The sequence below is a fragment of the Camelus bactrianus genome, chromosome 19 (assembly GCF_048773025.1).
Source record: "Camelus bactrianus isolate YW-2024 breed Bactrian camel chromosome 19, ASM4877302v1, whole genome shotgun sequence".
Taxonomy (NCBI): Eukaryota; Metazoa; Chordata; class Mammalia; order Artiodactyla; family Camelidae; genus Camelus; species Camelus bactrianus.
In genome coordinates, this window is record NC_133557.1 from 14,664,967 (window position 1) to 14,683,903 (window position 18,937).

Consider the following 18,937-nt stretch of genomic DNA (forward strand, 5'->3'; position numbering starts at 1 on the left):
GTAGGAAGTTATGATTATGAGTAAATGAGAAACTAAAGAGGCCCTTCTGTATTTAAACTCCTTGGACATCAGGCCAGTGCTCCATGACTACCTCGTGAACATTAACACCATTACCAGGTTACCAAGGAATTTGCTACTAAATAAAGCTACGAATTAGTGCGGGTGAGTTGCCAGGCAGTGCAGGGCCCGGCAAGTCTGGAGCCCTCTTTTGCCTCACAGACAGAGGCCTTTAGGAGCGAAATGAAAAGTAGCCTCGTGTTGCTACAGGCTGGCCTCCTGGGCAAATAAAGAAGCGCATTATCTGCATCTAAATAGTCTCTGAAGGATCCTGCTTGGAGATTGATGATTGCTCCTCCGAGTTTGGGAGGGTGGAAAGCAGGGTCCCAAGGGCTTCTGTCAGTGACAGGAATCTGAGTCATCAGAGGGAACCATGGCCATAAAACCACTGACAGAATTAAGAAATGGATTGTTGTCGTCAAAAGCATGTATTCAAGCACCTGTCGCCTTAGACCAGCCTGCTAGTCATGCAGAGTGAGTCCCTCACCCAGTTCTGACTCCTGAGAGCTGACAGCCTAAAACAGAGATGTCTCTTTTCTTTCATTTACTGCGTGGATATTTACTGCGCTGAGGATGTGAAGACAAAATTCAGTCCCCACTTTCACAGAGCTCACAACCCACCCTCGTGAAATAAAGGGAGTGATAGAAACGGGAGGAGCTGATGATGACTGAAATCAGTGTAAATGTGACGTGCAAGGAGAGGACGTGTCATGGAGTGGCCTGTCGAGGGTGCTCTCAGGAATTTTGGAAAGGAGGAGTTGTTAGCCTTGAATAATCAGGGAATGCTTTGTGGGAGAGGTAGCTTGAAAATGGGGTTCGGCTTGAGAGACACCCCAGAACCCCCAGGAAGAAGGCAGTAAAGGCCCCGAGATGGGGAGAGGGTTCTCTTGGCAGAGGTGGTAATAATCCACTGGATGGGGGCTATGAGAGTGGAGGGGATGCAAATGGTCTACAGTGATTGTGATGATGGCTGCACAGCTCTGACTATACTAAAAGCTGCTAAGTCGTACACTTTAAATGAGAGAATTGTATGTGAATTGTATCTCAATAAAGCTGTTTAAAAAAAAAGAATCTGCTAGAGAGGAATAGATATGGGGACAGTCGTCTATTCTGATGGGTCTGGGGTTACACAGGTTTAAGAAAGAGACTTCTGTCACTCATTAGGGCTTTGGCCTTGAGGAAGTGTTGAACTTGTGGAATGAAATGGAAAGGTTGGCAGCATTTTGCATCTGACAAAATGTAAGCTGAAAGTGACACATGGAGTGGGTACCTGTGTCATCACCAGGTACCAAGACAGAATTGTGGAGAAAGGGTGCCTCTTTTCCCTGCGTATAGCTTGATTTGGAAGGGGAAGAGAATTAAGTATATCTTGTAGAGAGGTTATTTGTGGAGGCAGGAACCGTAGAGGAAAGAATGCATAGAAGAAGCAGATAAATAGCTTAGATTTGTGTCCCCATCAACTCTTATTTTTTCAGTGTGAATATGTGGATGAGACCATGTTGGCCTTGACTCATCATATAGAAGAAAATGGGCTTTAATCTTGACTTCCTGGGCCTCTCGTCCATTGACAGAACATAAGAAAGGTATTTTAGAATGGTGGGAGAAGCAGGAGGCAGATCAAGGCGGAGTGGTTTTTCTTTCGTTGTTTTTGTTGTAGCTGCTATTCTTTTGTGTATTACGGGTGGACTAGAAACCTATTCTTTCCTCCTCCACTCACTGTCCAACTTTCATTCCCAAATGTTCATTCATTTCTAGGACATGGTCCGGCGTGGAGAAATCATCGACAATGACATCGAGGATGAGTTCTACCTCCGGCGCTTGGATGCGGGGCTGTTTGTTCTCCAGCACATCTGCTACATCATGGCAGAGATCTGCAATGCCAACGTGCCCCAGGTAGGAGCGGGCTGCCCCAGGTAGGAGGGGGCTGCCTCCAGCTGGGCCTGTCCATCCCCACAGAGGCTCTCAGAGAAAGAAGTGAGTCACACTCTCCTTGAATTCCTTCACTCTACACAGGTCTGCTTTTTCAGGGATGGGGGTGAGGTGAATACTTTCAATACAGTATATTCTGCTGTCTCCCAGGACAAATGATGTTTTTTTCTTTCTCTCCCCACTCTTTCCCTTATTAGATTCGCCAGAGGGTTCACCAAATCCTAAATATGCGAGGAAGCTCAATCAAGATTGTCAGGCACATCATCAAGGGTGAGTTGGATGTTGCTTGTGTCTGGGGCTCCAGGGGATTAGATGATGCTTACTTTCTGTCTCTATCAATATCCCCAGAATTTGGTGTGTAGCATCCTCTGCGCTGCAGGCTGAAGTGTGTTGTCCAGTTCACTGTGTGTCCAGGTCATCTTTGTCAGAATGCCGAAGACTAACATAGTTATTCTCTGCCTCTGACCCTCCAGTTCCTGAATTTTGAAAACACGTAACAAGAAGCACTAGAGAGGGGAAATATTTGTTAAAATTTTAAGAAAAAACAAAACAAAAAGAACTACCAAACAAGAAACAAACAAAAATCCAGTTCTAAACTACATGTAGTAGAAGGAAATTTCTTTCTTAGGGGAAAAAACCAGGAAGTAACAGGAACTACCTGGAATTACGCAAGGCAGAAGAAGGTGAATTTGAGGCAGTGTGGTGTAGTAAAAAGAGCATGCCCGCTTTCCAGTGCCAGCTCTGCCTTCCCCCAGCAGTGTGAGCATAATCTTGAAATTTTACAAAGATTCATGTGATGCTGTATGACGGCATCCAGTGTAGTGCCCAGCACACCTAAAGTGCTGTAGTGAGTTTCCTTCACCTACCCCAGGGAGTCCCTCAAACACTGTTGCATCTTTGGTTGGACCTGACTCAGCTGGAGTGGTTCCCAAGAGGCCTCCAGTCGGTTAGCAAGCTCTCAGTCAGCTCTGATGCAGCCCCACCCTCGAGCCACTTCGCACAGATTTCACATATGTGGCGGGTAGAGAGGCCCATGTTGGACTTTATGGTACTGATAACTCCAGGGTTCAGAGAGACTCGTGATGGACATGACTGCAGGCAGATCATTTCTTTCTCTGACCCTTGTTCTGCCAGTTTTCTAAGGTGACGGATTAGGCTAGATTTATTCAAAGGATTTGCCTGTAAGTGGCTTATAACTCCCATTACAGGTGGGACATGAAATAGGGAGATAAATGATATGTATAATAAAGTGAAGAGAAGTGAAGAGCCTTGGGCCCTGGGATCTGGCCCCTGGAACTGAATCCTGGCTTTGCTATTTACTGTGTTACCTGGGACAGGGTACCATCTGGGATTTCATGGAATGAGTGAAAGGATTAAATGAGATGATACGTGGAAAATGTCTGACTCTTTGTAAGTTCTCAGTAAATGTTAGCTACTATGAGCATTGTAAAATACTGTGATGATAATTATCATCATCGTATTATAAGTGGGGTCCTGGGGAGGCCTTGTGGGAGTAGTAACACTGAGCTGTGTCTTAGAGGCTGGGACAAGAACATTCCAAAACAAAGGAGCAGTGTGAGTGAAACATAGGACTGGAAATCACATGCCCAGGATAGCCCTTCCAGGCAGGTGGGGAGGGTAAATTCACTAGACTCATTTTGCAGATGGAGCATTTGAGGCATTGGAATCTATGGTCTTCTCCCTCAGAGAGCAGCCTCAGGGGAACCCGCTCCTGAGCCTCACCCAGCATCTTCCATAGCAGCATCCTGGGTGCTCCCTTCTTGTTCTCAGTGTCACACTCACATGAATTACTGCTCAGAGTGTCATGCCACCTCCTCCCTAAGGTGTAGCTGTGGTGATTTGCAACCCCAGCCTTTAAGTGGCATTTACTTTTAATGCCCACATGTTCAATTAGAACTTTTTACTACTCTCAGCCCTACTCTCTTGCATTTAGGCTTCTCCCTGCACCTCCATCCCTGTAATCAAAACAGTGATCTTCTGAGAAAGGAAAAGTGTTTTTAACAGGTGCTAACATGTAGTAGGTGGTTGGTTTTGTTGTTGTTGTTTCCAGAAACCCAGACACATACACTTTAGGTTATTCAGAATTTTCAGTTGTTGTGAGCCAGCCTGTCTCCCTCAGATCCTCATTTATTCCCCCAAGTGCCTATAAAAGTGCTGGGCACATCCTGGGTACCAAATATTTGTTGATTGAGTGTCTGGGTGGATGAACAGGTGAGCGAGCCAGTGAGCAGCCTGCAGGTGCTGCATTCATCCCCACAACTCCTGTTCCTCTTCCCCACCTCTGTCTAGACTCTCAGACCCATATCTCCAGACCTAAGTCCAGCCCTTCAGCTCTCTCTCCATCACCCTTCCCAGCCAATTCACTAGTGAATCTGCCGTTTCTGCTGCCTCCAGTCTCAATCTTGAATCCATCCACTTCTCTCCATCTGTTATTTCCCATCATAGCACCAAGTTTATTTCCTTCTTAGCCCTTATCACAGTCTGTAATTATTTTTATTTATGTCTTTGTTTACTTGTTTTATGTGTCTCATACATTAAAATGTAAGCACCATGATGTAGGGACGTTGTCTGGCTTGTTCCTCATGTCTCCTCAGCACCTAGAACAATGCCAGGCACATAATGGGTACCCGGTGAATATGTGAACATTGTTGAATTAAACCCTGCCCTTGTGTGAATTTAAATTGGCACATGTTTACTGAGACTCTCCTCAGGGCTGGGCACAGCGCTACACACTGTCTACTAAGGTGTCACATAGCACCTGCCCTCATGGAGTCTCCTGGGGGACATAGATGTAGAAATGACCAACTATAATTCAAGCTAAGTGAAATGCAGCGACTCAGCTAGCAGTGCTGGCTGCCGGGCTCTGTATCCAGCACTAGAGGTACAAGGGAGAATAGGAGTAAGCACGATCCCCACCCCTGAGGGCTCGCAGTCTAGTGGGGAGAGATGCTCGGAGCTAATTATAATGTGATAAGTGCTGCGTTAAAGTTGTGAACAGAATGTTAAGGGAGTGATAAGGTGGCGGTAACAGAGGCACAGGCCATGCCAAGGAGTCCCACAGCAGGGAGAGGCTCCTCCCAGGACTGGGCATGGTGTCCCAGAGGGAAAGGCGCATCCCAGGCAGGGGGAGCAGAGGCCCAAGGCAGGACAGGACAACAGGACATCAGTGGCCTTCATAGAACTCAACCATGTCAGTGGAGGCCAAGCAGGAGTGGGGAGGCTGGAGCATTGGATGGGGTTGGGAGTATTGCTGGGCGAGGCTCTTGTGTTCTGTTCGGTACAGGGTGAGTTTAGGGGTACAGGTGGTACCCACATCCCTTTGTTGGCCAGCAGACAGTAGACGTTCTCATGACGGCTGGAGAGGTGCTAGTTTGGACAGTTTGAAGTCATTAGTATAGAGGTGATATTTAAAGCCAGGGAATTAGATGCCGTTGCCCAGGTCAAAGAAACCCTCACAGGACTCTGACCACTAAAAAAGAAGAAAAAAATCAATGGGAGGTTAAGTTTATATAATAAAGGGTTCTCGACCCCCCCCCCCCTTTCGCCAGCATGCCTCTGCCGCCGCGGCTCACACGTCTGCCTGTGTCGGCTGGTGGGTGTGTGCCACAGACCTGTCTCTCAGCAGCCCCGGGACGTGGTGCAGGGAGCACCCTCAGGGCAGTGCTGTGGTGAGGCTTCTTTGGGGGGCTGGATGAGGGTGGCAGCTGAGCTCTGCTCAGGCCCACCCCTTAAAAGCCTTCAGTCCCTTCCCCTCCTTCCTCCACCCTTCATTCTATCAAAATGCGTGAAGAAACAAAGCCTCATAAAGGAAACCAGCTCATCAGTCTGTCCTCTTTGATTTTAATTTTGTTTTTCAGTTTGGGTTGCTTCCTTTTTTTTTTTTTTTTTTTAACATACTAATTAGATGCAAGCTTTTTTCTTTGATTTTATGGCCTACATATTTCCTAAGTTTTGCTGGCAGGATGACAGCTGATGTATCCCTTGAGGTCTCAGGAAAACGCTGATGAGGCAAGCCCAGCAGGGGACTCTTCCCATTATATTTCGGTCCCTTTCTCACAATTTTCTTTCCTCCTCTTCTGTGGGGGTGCCAAGAGAGCTGGGAATAATTGATGGCTCATTAAAGTCCCTCTTTCTGCAGACTGCTTACTCGGTGTTCCCAAAGTCCAGCCTTCCCTGGAACTGGCGGCAGCTCTGGCCTGAGGCCTGTGGTGCCCACCTAGGGGGTGACGGTCTCTATGGCAGAGAAGGACGGATCAGACCACATGCTCCGCAGGCGCACTGACAGCCGTCCCGCCTTTTGTCTTCCGGTGTCCGGCCCACAAGTGGCGTGGAGAAGGGGCTCAGCTAATGCTTTTTGGGGGTGCATACTGGGGTGCTGCTTCAGGCTTCTTTGTACTGTTCCAGAAATCTGGGGCCACAGTAGGTAGAGTGGTCACTCCCAAGCCACTTCTGTGCCAGGCTTTTCATGTATAGTCTGTTTCTCACAAAGGCCCTAAAAGCAGAGTTACAGTCTCCATTTTGCTTACAAGGTAACCGAGACTCATGGAGGTTAAGGGGATGTTACCCGAGTCACTTTTAACATTGCAGACTGGATCCAGACTCAGACCTATACGCAGTCGGCCTTCCATCTGGCAAAAAGAAAAGGTCTAACTGTGCCAATTGGCTGATACACTCCTGTGGCATTTTAAGAAAGAAAATTCAGGGCGTCTTCCTTTACAAAGCACCCTGGCGTCACAGGGCACTAGGTGAACTCCTGAGATGACTGAGACACTTAGGAGTCCCTGTCCCAAGGGGAATACGTTCCCATCACAGGTGAGATAAATAACCACAACACAAAGCAGACTGAGGTCAGTGCTACGACTGGAGTGGGACTCAAGAAGCACGGTTAGTTCTCCTGGAGACTAAAAGGAGCTTGACGATCCAGGGAAGCTGCACAGAGGAGGTGTTTGCCTTTTTTGTTTAATTTTGATAAAATATACATAGGAGTTACCATTTTAACCATCACCACCATCTGTCCACAGAATTTATTTTCGTCTTACAAAACTGAATCTCTGTACCCATTAAACACTTACTCCCCACCCTCCTCCTCCCCAAGCCCCTGGCAACCGCCCTTGTGCATTCTGTCCCTGTGAATGTGAAAGACCTGCACAGACAGATGCACCTGTACATTGAGTCGTCCTCTCCTTGGACGTGGAGTAGGAGCTGTGACCTGGGAATACTTCTTAGTAAAATATTTGTGCCAAGGGTTAGCATGGAAGCCTCTGGTGAGTCTCTTAAATGTTTTAGGCACTGGTGAAATTTATTGCAAGATCGGGTGTTGCTGGGCTGTTTGGCAGAGGAAAGCTTAGAGGTTGGCTGACTCAAAACTCTTTCACTGGTGGTGAAAAGACTGAGCCAAAGACTTCAAAATGCTTTCAGAAACTGGCTCCTGGCCCTTTGATTTGCTTGTGTTCTTTATGGCTTGGAGTCTTTTCTTAGAAGCTCATAAACATGTATTTCCATATTGATTTGGGGCTCTTGGTAACTCTTTGCCTCTGTAATATTAAAGCTGTAGAAGCTGATAGGATTTATCTTTTGATGACATGTTGATACATAGGGTGTGGCTACTGTGGCCTCTAGGGTTTTCAGAGGCAGGAAAGGATCCTGGAGAGAGGCCTGGGCGTTAACCTTAGGCAACTGCCTACCCTGTCTCTAAGCCACAGTCCCCATGTCTGTAAGATGGGGGTAACCTGCCTCAAAAGGTTGCTGTGAAGATTAGATGAGATGCTAGAGGTAAAGTGCTTACCTGTTGGCACATAATGGGTGCCTCAGAGCGTAAGCTACCTCCAGTGTTGTGATTCGTGTCCGAGCTAACCCAGGAATAAGTAAAACAGAGAAGCACAGACCAGCAGGAATTCCGGCTCCTTGTAACTTGGGGTAAAAGTTAGTAGATAACATGTTTGAGCCATGGTTTCCTCAACTCTGTAAAAAACAAACCGAAAGGGAATACTACCCCAAGGAAGGCTGAGGTTGAGATGCATTTGGGGGCCCGGGACAGAACACTTACTCAGTAAATACAGTTCCTTCGCTTCCTTGGCCTAATCCTTTCACCAGAGCTGGCAGCAGCCGGGACTCAGATGCAGGCAGGAGAGCCTGTACCAGCACCCAGATCACCCTCCTCAGGGCTTGGTTGGGGGGCGGGGGTGCTTTTCCAACCAGCTAAAATGTCTCTAGGAAAGTGGGCTATGGGAATGTGACCCTGCCAGCATCCAAAGGGTCGGTTTCCTTCCCTTCTCCTTTAAGTGGGTTTCATTTTAATGACACCCTGATGAAACTTACTCCCTCACAGCAGACCCAGCACGTTCTCCTTCCCGAGCAGTGTGACGTTAGACCTTCCACGCCCATTGCTGTCATTGAGGAATCTCTGTTAGACCTCATGGATTTTACTTTCCCAGCTTGTATTTTGTGATCACTTATATGTCTTTGAGTGTTTTCAGCTTAAAAATACTGGCATCCCTCTTTTTCCTGTTCCCACTTCCTCCTGCACTTTTTAAAGGGTAAGCGTTTAAGGTCCAGGGATTGAACCAGGCTTGTGAGTACTGGTCCATGTCTCTGTCCTGGAAGACAGTTCTTCCTCAAATGCCAGCCCGGGTGCCCCCTCCCTCTCCCTCTTAACATAAACAGAACAGCTTGTATTCCATGTCTGAATCGTAAACCTGCTGTCTAAAGTTTGCTTTAATATTTATGCGTTCAGCACTGCTGCCTGTTTTTGAGCTCCATCAAAGCCTTTATTATAAGAGCATTTGAAAATGCTAGGGAAGTAGAGAAGGGAGTTGATGTACACACCACCTTTCTCACTCTCCAGCCCGACTCCCCCTCTTCCTCTATCCCCAACCCCAAAGTTCTCCCTTCATCTAGCGCGCGCGCGCACACACACACACACACACACACACACAAAGAGAACTCTTTCCTAAGACCTCTGAGAGGAACCTGTTCAATATTTATAAACTGCTGTAGCAGCTGTAATAACCAGAAGTAGCTGGCACCACCAAGGTTTGCTGCAAATAGGATTCTACTCTGGAAACAAAGAATGAGTTGGGGTAAGGGGTGGAGGATGTGCGGCGAGGTGCACCGTTGGTGCCAGCTGCTGGGGCAGTAGGAGAGCACCAGGGCTCATCAGGTCTGGTCCTGTGCCTGGCCCTGCGCCTGGCTCACTGTGGGACCCTGGCTGGTACGTTCCTGAGAACCTGGCAGCTCTGACATTTGGTGGCATGAGAGAGCATGAGAGAGCGTGGCCCCAGCAACCCACTCCACATCTGTTCTGGCCACTGAGGCCCCTTTCCCACAAGACAGTCCCTCCAGAGCTTTACCTTTTATGAGGACATTGTAGCCAGATGCCCTGCCAAGGCTGGGCTGCTGTGGAGGTTTTTCTCCTGAAGGATGGGGAAGAGGCAGGGTGCAATACTGCTCAGGTAAGAATGCGCCACTTTGGGAACCAGCTCCCCCACCTCCCCATGGATTTTGAGGTGCCATTTTCACTTCTCACACAGGTTCTTGGTTTGAATCTCAGCTCCTGAACCATTATAGACTGGGGCAAGTGGCTTCAGTTCTCTAATCAGCTGCAGTTTCCCCATCTGTAAACAGAGATGGTGCTCTTTGCCTTATAGGATTGCTGCAGAAATTAAGTGGGACAACAGATGTAAATGCCTGCACATGACCAGTGTTCACTACATGTGAGTTCCCATGCCGCTGTGTGCAAGACAGCCCCTCTTCTAGATTGTGCCCAGTTCCTTCATAGCCCGTTCCCAGAGAACAGGCATCTGACTGTTTCGTCCTTCCCCGCACACAGACAAGAGGAGACCCGTCCATCGGACGGGTGCTCTGTGTTCAATGGTGGCGTGTGTTTTCCTAAGGCCTCGGTAGGGCTGATTCAGCTAGAGGACTGATCCAGACTCTGTTCCTCTACTTTGCACATCCCTAGAAAGAGATTAGGTCCCTCTAGGGAAGCTGGCTTTCCTTGGAAAATTACTGCGCCAAAGGATCAAACGTTCCTCCACGTCCCTCTCTCCTAGGTCTGAGAATACACGAGGAGAGCAAAGTGTTAGTTCAATCCATTAAGACTCTTGCTTTCAGACCATGCCTCTGAGGGTATTGAATGCTATAACGGTCTCTCCTGGGACAGCGACTAGATCATTCTCACGTGAGTGAGAGATGCCACTTAACGTACAGCCCATAGCCTTCTTTGGTAGCCCAGTTCCTGTTCTCCCAGCACCCTAGCCGTCCCTTTAAGGAGCCTTAATAGAAGGAGTCACTGCCATTTGCTGTTGGAGGTGATGGATGGACCTAACAGAAAAGGATGATTTCCGGGGGGAGACACACAGCTGGCACATGTGTGAATCCCAAATCCTGTTTTCCGGCACATGTCCAAAGTAATATAGAGGACAGAGGGAAAATGAAGAAGCGGCCGGAGCAAGCTTATTTCCCCAGCATGGTGGCGGTGGGAGGTAGGGGAGGGTTTGCACACTTTCTCCTCCTTCCCCAGTCTCTGTCTGATTTGAATCAGCAGATGTTTTATTAGGCAGACGCCTCTTGCAGGAGAGTCTTCTATTGTTCCGTCTCAGGCCACCCCAGTCAGGGAGCAGGGGGCAGGTGTGCTCGCAGTCAATCTCATAACTGCTCTGAGGGCTTATTCATTGCACCAAACAGCTAGTTGGCTCTCAGCCAGGCTCTGCTGGGAATTTAGCTGAAAGTAAGGCAAAGGCCCCTACCTTCATGAGGCTCTCAGTCTAGAGGGAGAGAGGGGACAAGGAGAGGATGACCTAGAAGTCAGGCCTGTGATGGAGACGAGGGGCCTGAGGACAGGAGCAGGATTGAGAGGTGACTAGGCAGGGCTTCACAGAGAAGTTGCCTTTTGAGATGGTCCTTGAAGGATGTGTGGGATTTCTCTGAGTGGCATTGTTGGCCTGAGCAAAGCAGGCTCAGGGAGGGAACTAGCGTTTCTTGAACATCCGTTATTTACTAGGTTCTTTATGTACATTTTCAGAGGAGGAGATTTTGCAAGGCCACTTAGGATTGTGAATTAGAGGCAGGATCCAAACACAGCCCACAGTGTTGCACCATCTCCCCTCCAAGGGCGAGGGCAGGGCGCAGTCAGCTGGCAGCGGAGTTGGATCACCGTCCTCCCTCCCCCTCCACCAAGCTCTGTCTCCCTGCTCCTGGAAGTCACCACAGGAAGCCCAGGGCCCCTGCTCACCACTCAGGCCCTGCACTCTCTAAACTCTACACATCATTTCTGTGCCATATCCCACCCCTCCTCACCTCCTAAAACCAGGTGACCACATAATCTAGGGGGACCAGGACAGTTTGGGGAATAAAGTAGAGGATTATTAAGTATTGTGCTGGGATAACCAGGTAAACTGGACCATACAGTTACCCACCTTAAAGCTCTTTGATTATGTCCTCTAGAAATCTTCTGTCGTCAGCATCATCTCCTGTATCCCCATCCTCTTAGGTGTGTTTCCTTTGTCTTCCTGCTCCAACGGAAAGTGCCTCTCCCTGGGGTTGGCCCTCTCAAGTGGTGCCTGTTTTCTCCCACACGCCTTTGTCCACTGGAGACAGTGGAGGGTCTTCCATGCTCCTCCTCGGCGTGTCTAGACCATTCTTTCTTCCTCCTTTTTCCCGAAAACGCCCAGCTGTTTGACTCTCACGTCAGTGGACTGTACCCCTGTACCTCTCTGTGGTGGTGCAGACAGCTGTTCCCCTAGTTCCCTGGAGGAATTCTGGGCTCACTGTCACCTTCTCCACTTTTCTGTCTTATTTCTTGGTGACTTCAGTGTCTCTTTCTCTCACATCCCATTTCCAGTCTAATAGTAAATCCTGCTGGAGCCACCTTCAGAATATATTTACAATCTGAAGACTTCTCACCTCAACTATGACCTCCTTGGTCCAAGCCATCATTCAATCACAACTCCTTCTTTCTGCTCTTGCCCCCACCAGGGTATCTTCCACACAACAGCTTGAGTGAGCTGGTTAAAAAGTCAAATCATGTCACTCATCTGCTTAAAACTCTCTTGCAGCTTCCCATCTCAGGGGAAAAGCTCAGGTCTTATGGTGGCCCCACACAACCTGCACCCCGCCCCCTCCCCTGGCTGTGAGCCCTGGCCACACCGACCTCCTTGCCCACCCTTGAAGGGACCAGGCACGCTCCCCTCCCCAGCCCCTGCCCTGCTTGTCCCTCTGCCACTCATTCCCAGATAGTCCCACACACACGTGATTGAAGCCTTTAGTCAAATCCCCCCCTCCCGTCTCTGTGAGGCCTTCTTATAGCAACCCTATGTATTTCCTTTACTTTCTGGTTTGTCTCCCCTACTAGAAAGTAGGCTCCATCGACAAGTGCAGAGATTTTCATCTCTTTTGATCGCAGCTTTATCCCCATTGCCTCAAACAGTGGTTCTCAGGCGTGAGCAGCATCAGCACCACCTGGAAGACTTGTTCAGACAGACTGCTGGGCCCCATCCTCAGAGTTCCCTAAAAAGTAGGTCTGAATAGGCCCCAGATCTGCATTTCTGAGAAGTTCCTGTGCGGTGTTGGTGCTGCTGGTTGGGGTCCACGCGCTGAGAACCACCGGTCTGGAACAGTGCCCACCCGTGTGCAGCCACTGTGTGTGTTGAGTGAGTAAAGGCCGCGCTCGGAGAGGACTGTGAGCAAGGAGAGGGGAGGGCCTCGAATGCAGGACCAGGGAGTTTGGCCACAGCTGCCACCACAGGCGCTGCTGGAGGCACCAGACAGCACGCACCCCCTTGGAGCTGGGGCTCGGGGAGGGATATGAAGTGACCCCACACCTCCAACCCGCGCCTGACGCTGCCTTTGTCTCCCCAGAGTACGCAGAGAACATCGGGGACGGCCGGAGCCCGGAGTTCCGGGAGAGCGAGCAGAAGCGCGTCCTGGGCCTGCTGGAGAGCTTCTAGGGGCCCTGGCCCTGGGCGGCATGGACTCTCTGGGCCTCCCCCAGAAGCAGTTTTTACACAGCTCAGTGTGACTTTTGGACAAATTAAAGCTAGTTTTGGTATTCCTGGGCTGGCATTCTTTGTACCCTCTAACCTCCTCCTGGCAGCTGTCACAGGACACATCTGAGGAAGGGTAGCGGTTGGCCTCACCCTTTCAGTGAGCAAACTGAGGCTCAGAGAGCAGATCAGGGATAAAGTGGCCACTGTGGCTGCCCCAGGGACTGTGGCGAGGCTGCCCATCTGCAGCTGGGGAGGGAAGGGCATGGACTAGGCACCCCTCTGGGGCTTCCAGCCCTGACAGAGAGCCCGGGTGTGTAACACGAGGCACATCGCTTGTGCAGAAGCATCCTGGGAAGGGCCTCCATGGTGCTGCAAGGCCGGCCAGAGTGTGTGGTCCTCAGAGCCGCAGTCTGAACCCCAGTCACACATCAGAATCACTCTGACTGGGAGGGGGACTTAAAAGTATGTATCAGTGCTGGGCCTCGCCCCAGAACAATGAAATTGGAGTCTCTCGTGCGGCCCGGGTGCTGGTACTTACTTGTTCTAAGCTTCCAGGTGGTTCCAAGCATCAGAATGAGAGCGAGCTACCACTTTAGAGTGGGCAGGCCTTGGGTCCAGATCCCGGCCACATCGTCTACCAGCTGTGGCAGTTTGAGTAAGTGCCTTTACCTTCCTGAATCCCACTCCTTCATCTGCAAAGTGTGGATAGTAATACCCCTTTGGTGATTTGTCTTTCCGTCATAAGTCTGTGGCTTCAAAATTGCAAGTTGCACCCATTTCACAGGGACTGTGAGAAGGTTGGTCTCCTCCCTTACAGAAGTCGGCATCCTTTAGCCTGATCTTAATCCATCACACAGAACAGGGTCCTCATGAGTGAGGAGTGGAAGAACCAATTTAGAATGAACTGTTTAGCCCAGGGTCAGCGAATAGGCTGCAGGGGACGCCACACGCCCTGCGTTGTGCCTGTGGCCACCATTCAGTCAGAGCAGCTCTCGCTGCTCAGGGAGCCCCAAGGGGCAGTGCTCCTCCGGCAGCCACTACCATCTGGCCAGAATTGACTTGCCAGTGAAACCTGTTTGCTATCCCAGGCAGTCCCCCAAAGGACTCTGAATAAGATGGCACCTGTATCGCGCCTGGATTGGGCTGGTGATAGAACAGTGAGACAGGCCCTGCCCTCCTGCTGCTCACCTCCTGCCTGGTGGGAAGATGGGCCGTGTGCCAGTCACCACCAGGAGGTAAGCGTTCCAGCAGAGAGGTGGCCAGAGCGTGTTGCAGGGCCTGTTACAGACTTAGAGTTGCCGTACGGTCACATTTTGGATTTGGTTCTTTTTATTTCACTTTTCTGCAATGATAATAGCTGCCATGTATCAAACACCTGCTATGTGCTACTCGATTTACATCCGTTCTTTCTAACCTGCACAGCAGCCTTGCCGGCATCGTTATCCCCAGTTTTCCGAAGCCAAGACTGAGGTTCCCAGAGGGTAAGTAACTTGTGTAAGGCCCTTGACCAGTAAGCACAGAGCCAGCTTTCAAAGCGAGGTCTGTCGGACTCCACAGCCCATGCTCTGCCCTCCCCCGAGCTGCCTCTGTCCAGGAGACAATCACGGATCACTGACTGCCACAGTCTGCTTCGATCTGTTCCACTGTCCATGTGGGATTTAATGAATTCACAAAGAATAAAGCATGTCCAGATGCAACCCATAGAATCTTAGACTTTTGAACTACTTTTTTCATGCTTTAGATATCATTAGTCCTTCAGCTTTATTTTCTTTTTAAGTTTTGTTTTTAACTAGGTAATGCTTGTACACGGTACAGAGTTCAAAATTTAACAAAAGGTATACAGTGAGGAGTCTCCCCTCCCATCTCCCCCGCTCCAGGCCTCCCTGTCCTTAGAAGCAACTGCTATCACCTGATGATCTGTCCAGAGAAGTTCCATTCAGCAGTTTCCCAGCTGTGTTCTACCGAAGCCCCAGGCTTCCCACAAGTGCATCAAAGGCCAACATAGAAGAGAAGGTGGTCAGGACTCCAGGCCACTCACGCCCTCAGCAACAGTCACCCCACTCTGCTCTGCTTCTGATGTTGGGCTGCTTTCTAAGGTTTTCTTTTTCTGTAAAGTTCCTGTGCTAAAAGGAAGTTTGAATTCACACCTTCACCTTCAAATGAGGAAGTGGTCCCCTTTTCCATTGATTTTGGGATGGGAGGGCCTGAGGGGAAGGTAATCCTTTAGGATTCAGAAGCAGTGTACAGTTCCAGGGGTTTGGGAACCAAGGAGACGGGATGAGGAAAAATCTTAACCTTGGCCCGTTTTACAGAGCGCCATGCAAGGCTGAGAAAGGCTTTAAGAACAAGGGGAAGATCCTCATCACTAGCCTTGCTCACCCTTAGACTCCTGGGGTGTGTCCTACCTTTTGTGTCTGCTCATGGCTGAGACTGCCTCTCTGAGCGGCCCCACTCCTCTGGGAGAATTTCTTGGGCTTCAGTAAAGGCCCCCTTTGCCCTGTGGTTCAGAACTCGACTTCTGTGTCTGCCACTCTTGGGGTTCACAAGCTCTCCCCTTCAAACAGAGCCCCTTTGTGTGTATCCTCGTGCCCATAGCTGAGTCCAGGACATCGCATCCCAGAGGGGCAATATTCCTTCTCCTATCTAAACGTGGCAATAAAATAGCCTTTAAACAATATTAGGCAGAATGTCTTCATAAGGGAAGTGAGGATTTCATTTTCCTCTCCCTTCGCAGCTCGCTGCTATGTTTGTGTTGGTCGGCACGCCTGAATTCAGCGGCAGGAGGCAAGATGGGCCACGTCTAATTTAGAGATATTTGCATGCAGGCTGCATTCCTTTTTTATCTAGGGGAAATGCGTTGTCAGGGAAGCTGGAAGGCATCCTTCAGTCACCCCTCACAGCAGCACCAGTGCCCAGGTGGCATCTTCTGCCATTACCAAGAGCGTCAATTCAGTGTCAACAGAGAGACGAGACTTGCTTTCCTAAAGGCAAAAACTTCTTGATTAGATTTTCTTACCCCACAGTGGAGGTAAAAGCAGGGCCACATTTTTCAATCTGTCTTGCTCCTTAGTGCACATGGAAAGTGGTTGGTATCACAGCAGTGGGCCTTCGTTATCTGTGCCGAGAAAATGGCAAGCACTCCTCCAGTCACCTCTCCTTGATGAGGTAACACACGCCCTTGGCATAAACTTCAGAAGGTACATAAGGGGATACAGTGCATAAATCTCCCTGCCAGCTGCGTCTCCCGCCTCCCCGGCCCCTCCCCAGGAGCAGCCACTGCTAATGAGCTGGAATAGCCTTTCAGAGGTGGTCTTAGGTGTTTTCAAGTGAATGAAAATAGAGTTAACACAAATGGTGGCATATTCTATTCTGCACCTTGCTTTTCACTCTACATCCACCAAACTCAGGGTTCCCCACCCCTTTAATAGCCAAGCTCCATTGCAGAGCTGTACCATAATTTAGTTAATCGCGTTAATGGACATTTAGGTTGTCTTCGATCTTTGACTATTACAGTGCTGCAGTGAACATCCTTGTATAGAACGTCATTTCACACATGTGTGAGCTTAAATTCCCAAGCCAAATTGCTAAGTCAGAGAATGTGCATTTTTCACTGCGTAGGTATTGTCACGTTGCCCTCCTTCCATCGAGGGTGTCGGTGAGGGCCGCCCCACACCCTCTGTGACCCTGTTCACCGACCTCGTCTCTGCCTCTCTGTTCGGGAACAGTTTGTTGTCTGTTTGCATTTCTCCGGTGAGTGAAGTCATTCAGTGTCTCAAAAGAATGGATTTATTCAGTGTGTGCCATATTAGCTGATGCTCATTGGGCTCTTGCTGTCAGCTTTACTCCAGTGAGCACATTTAACCCTCATTCGTGAGGGGGAGGTACTTTTTTTTTAACAGAGATACTGGGGATTGAACCTAGGACATTGTGCCTGCTAAGCGCTCGCTCTACCACTGAGCTATACCCCCCAGGGGTAGGTACTTTTATCATCGACCCATTTTACCAATGAGGAAAGCAGATTGAGAGCCTCTGTGGCTTACAAAGTGACAAGGCTGGGAGGGGAACGTAAGCAAAGTGGTTCCAAAGCCCACACTCTTGACCCCAGAGCCACACTGCCCCCCAGCTCTGTGGCAGACAAGGGGCTCCACTCTATCACTCTGGAAGCAGAAGCCTGGGGAGTGTGGGGGCAGCCCCAGAGGAGCAGCCAGCTTGACTTCATGATGGAAGCCCCTAGAGGCCCTGCAGGGCCCCTGCTCCCTCCCTGTCTCTCACCTGTGTCTCTCTCCGCCACAACAGAGCAACAGAGCAACAGCTGTAACGTTCACCTGTACCTGCCATGAGCCCTTTCCCTCTGCAGCAGTGAGGAGGAGCCATCTTCATGCCCGCTTGGAGAGAGGATCCCTGCCTACCTCCCGCCCTCACCCTTCTACCAGAGTCCACCCTGCCTCTGCCGTCCCTGGAGCCCAAACCCCTCTCCCAGCACCTCCCTGCTCTGCGCTCCTCATCCCACATTAATGTCACTGTCTCCTCCCAGTCATCCCCAGGAAACGTTTGCTGAGCACCTGCTCTGTGCCAGGCCCCATGCTGGGCACTGGGCCATGCACTCCAGCTTGAAAGGCAGTTTGAACTCCCCCACAGTAGCCAGACAGTGTCACAAGAGAGCGATTATGGGCTGCAGTAGAGGTAGGGGGCAGAGAGGGGCCCCCAAACCTGGCGGGAGAGATGGGAGAGACAGGCCCTGGCACCATAACTGTGTCCTGAGTGACTTTCACAGGAGCCTTAGGCTGGCCGTGAGTCTTAAAAACTAAGAGGAAGAAAGTCATTCGAGGCAGAGGGAACTGCACCAGCACAAGGACGGGGCCACAACAAGGCAAGGGGCCTTTGGGGACCTGGGGGTTTTCAGTTACCTCTTTGGATGCCCCGGCTACCCTGAGGTTGGCAAGGCCGGGGCTGAATGAGCTCCTGGCTGTGGCGGAACCTGACGGAACCACCTGTGTGTTGATGTCCTGGGCTTTATGGGAGCTCAGGGGCCACGTGGGTCCAGAGTCAGCTTGTTCCAGTTCAAGTCTCCGCTTCTTCCAGGCTCGTTCAGTCCTCAAGTGATGGGGAAACAGGTACCACTGGGTGTTGGTGAAGCCTCGATTCTGACCCCTCAAGCAAGATCCAGCCTCGCAGGCTCGTCCAGAAAGTGCCCAGGCACCACATAGATCAATATTAGCTGAGTGAGGCCACCGCTCCTAAGGCAGTGGGAAGGCTGCAGGAGGCCTCCCACAGCCCCTGGGAAGAGTCTTTGCTCTAAAGCCCTAAAGATCAGCTGGGGAAAAGCCACCAGGGGTGGGTCTACAGTAACCAGGACCACAGTCTGACCACAGCTGAGGAAGGTTCCAGCCTGGCTCCAGCTCCTGGGGCCTCAGCAAGCCCGTGCATCCAGGAAACACCCAGGAGCAGGAGGGTAGAGGACCAGGGGCCCCCAGCCCAGCCCCTGTGAGACGAGCACTCTTGGAATCTTGGCTCCCCTTCACGTGGGGACTGAGAGGGTCTCTGAGGGACCATCCTGGGGAGCCCTGCACCTGTGACCAACTCATGGTACCCAGGTGTTCAGCTGTCCTCCCACCATCATTTACTGAACACCCACCACAAGCTGTGTAGGAACAAAGCAAACATCATCCCTACCATCAAGAGTTCATGTCCTCATGGGACAGACTGAAGGACAATAAACAAGTAAACAAATACACAGAGTGATAACTCAGCATCATCAAGGAGCAAACACAGAGCAAAGCAATGGAGACTAGGTGCTAGGGGAGCCACCCTGAGGTTGGGTGGTCTGGGAAGTCCTCTCTGATGAGACGCCTTTGAGCTAAGCTCTGAATGATGCCAAGGAGCTGGGTAGCCCAAGAGCTGAAGGAAGAGGTTGGTTCCAAGCAAAAGCACAGGTGCAAAGTTCC

At 50.3% G+C, this 18,937-nt stretch overlaps 1 protein-coding gene across 1 annotated transcript in view; it reads left to right on the forward strand.

Annotated features, from left to right (window-relative positions):
* CTNNBL1 (catenin beta like 1) overlaps window positions 1–13,054 on the forward strand; it is a 143,840-nt gene extending 130,786 nt beyond the window's left edge. The window contains exons 14-16 of the mRNA XM_010960747.3: window positions 1,813–1,950; window positions 2,184–2,256; window positions 12,865–13,054. Of these exons, the coding sequence (XP_010959049.1) occupies window positions 1,813–1,950; window positions 2,184–2,256; window positions 12,865–12,953 (300 nt within the window). The 3' untranslated portion in view covers window positions 12,954–13,054. The remainder of the gene's footprint in view (window positions 1–1,812; window positions 1,951–2,183; window positions 2,257–12,864) is intronic.
* The last annotated feature ends 5,883 nt before the right edge of the window (window positions 13,055–18,937 follow it).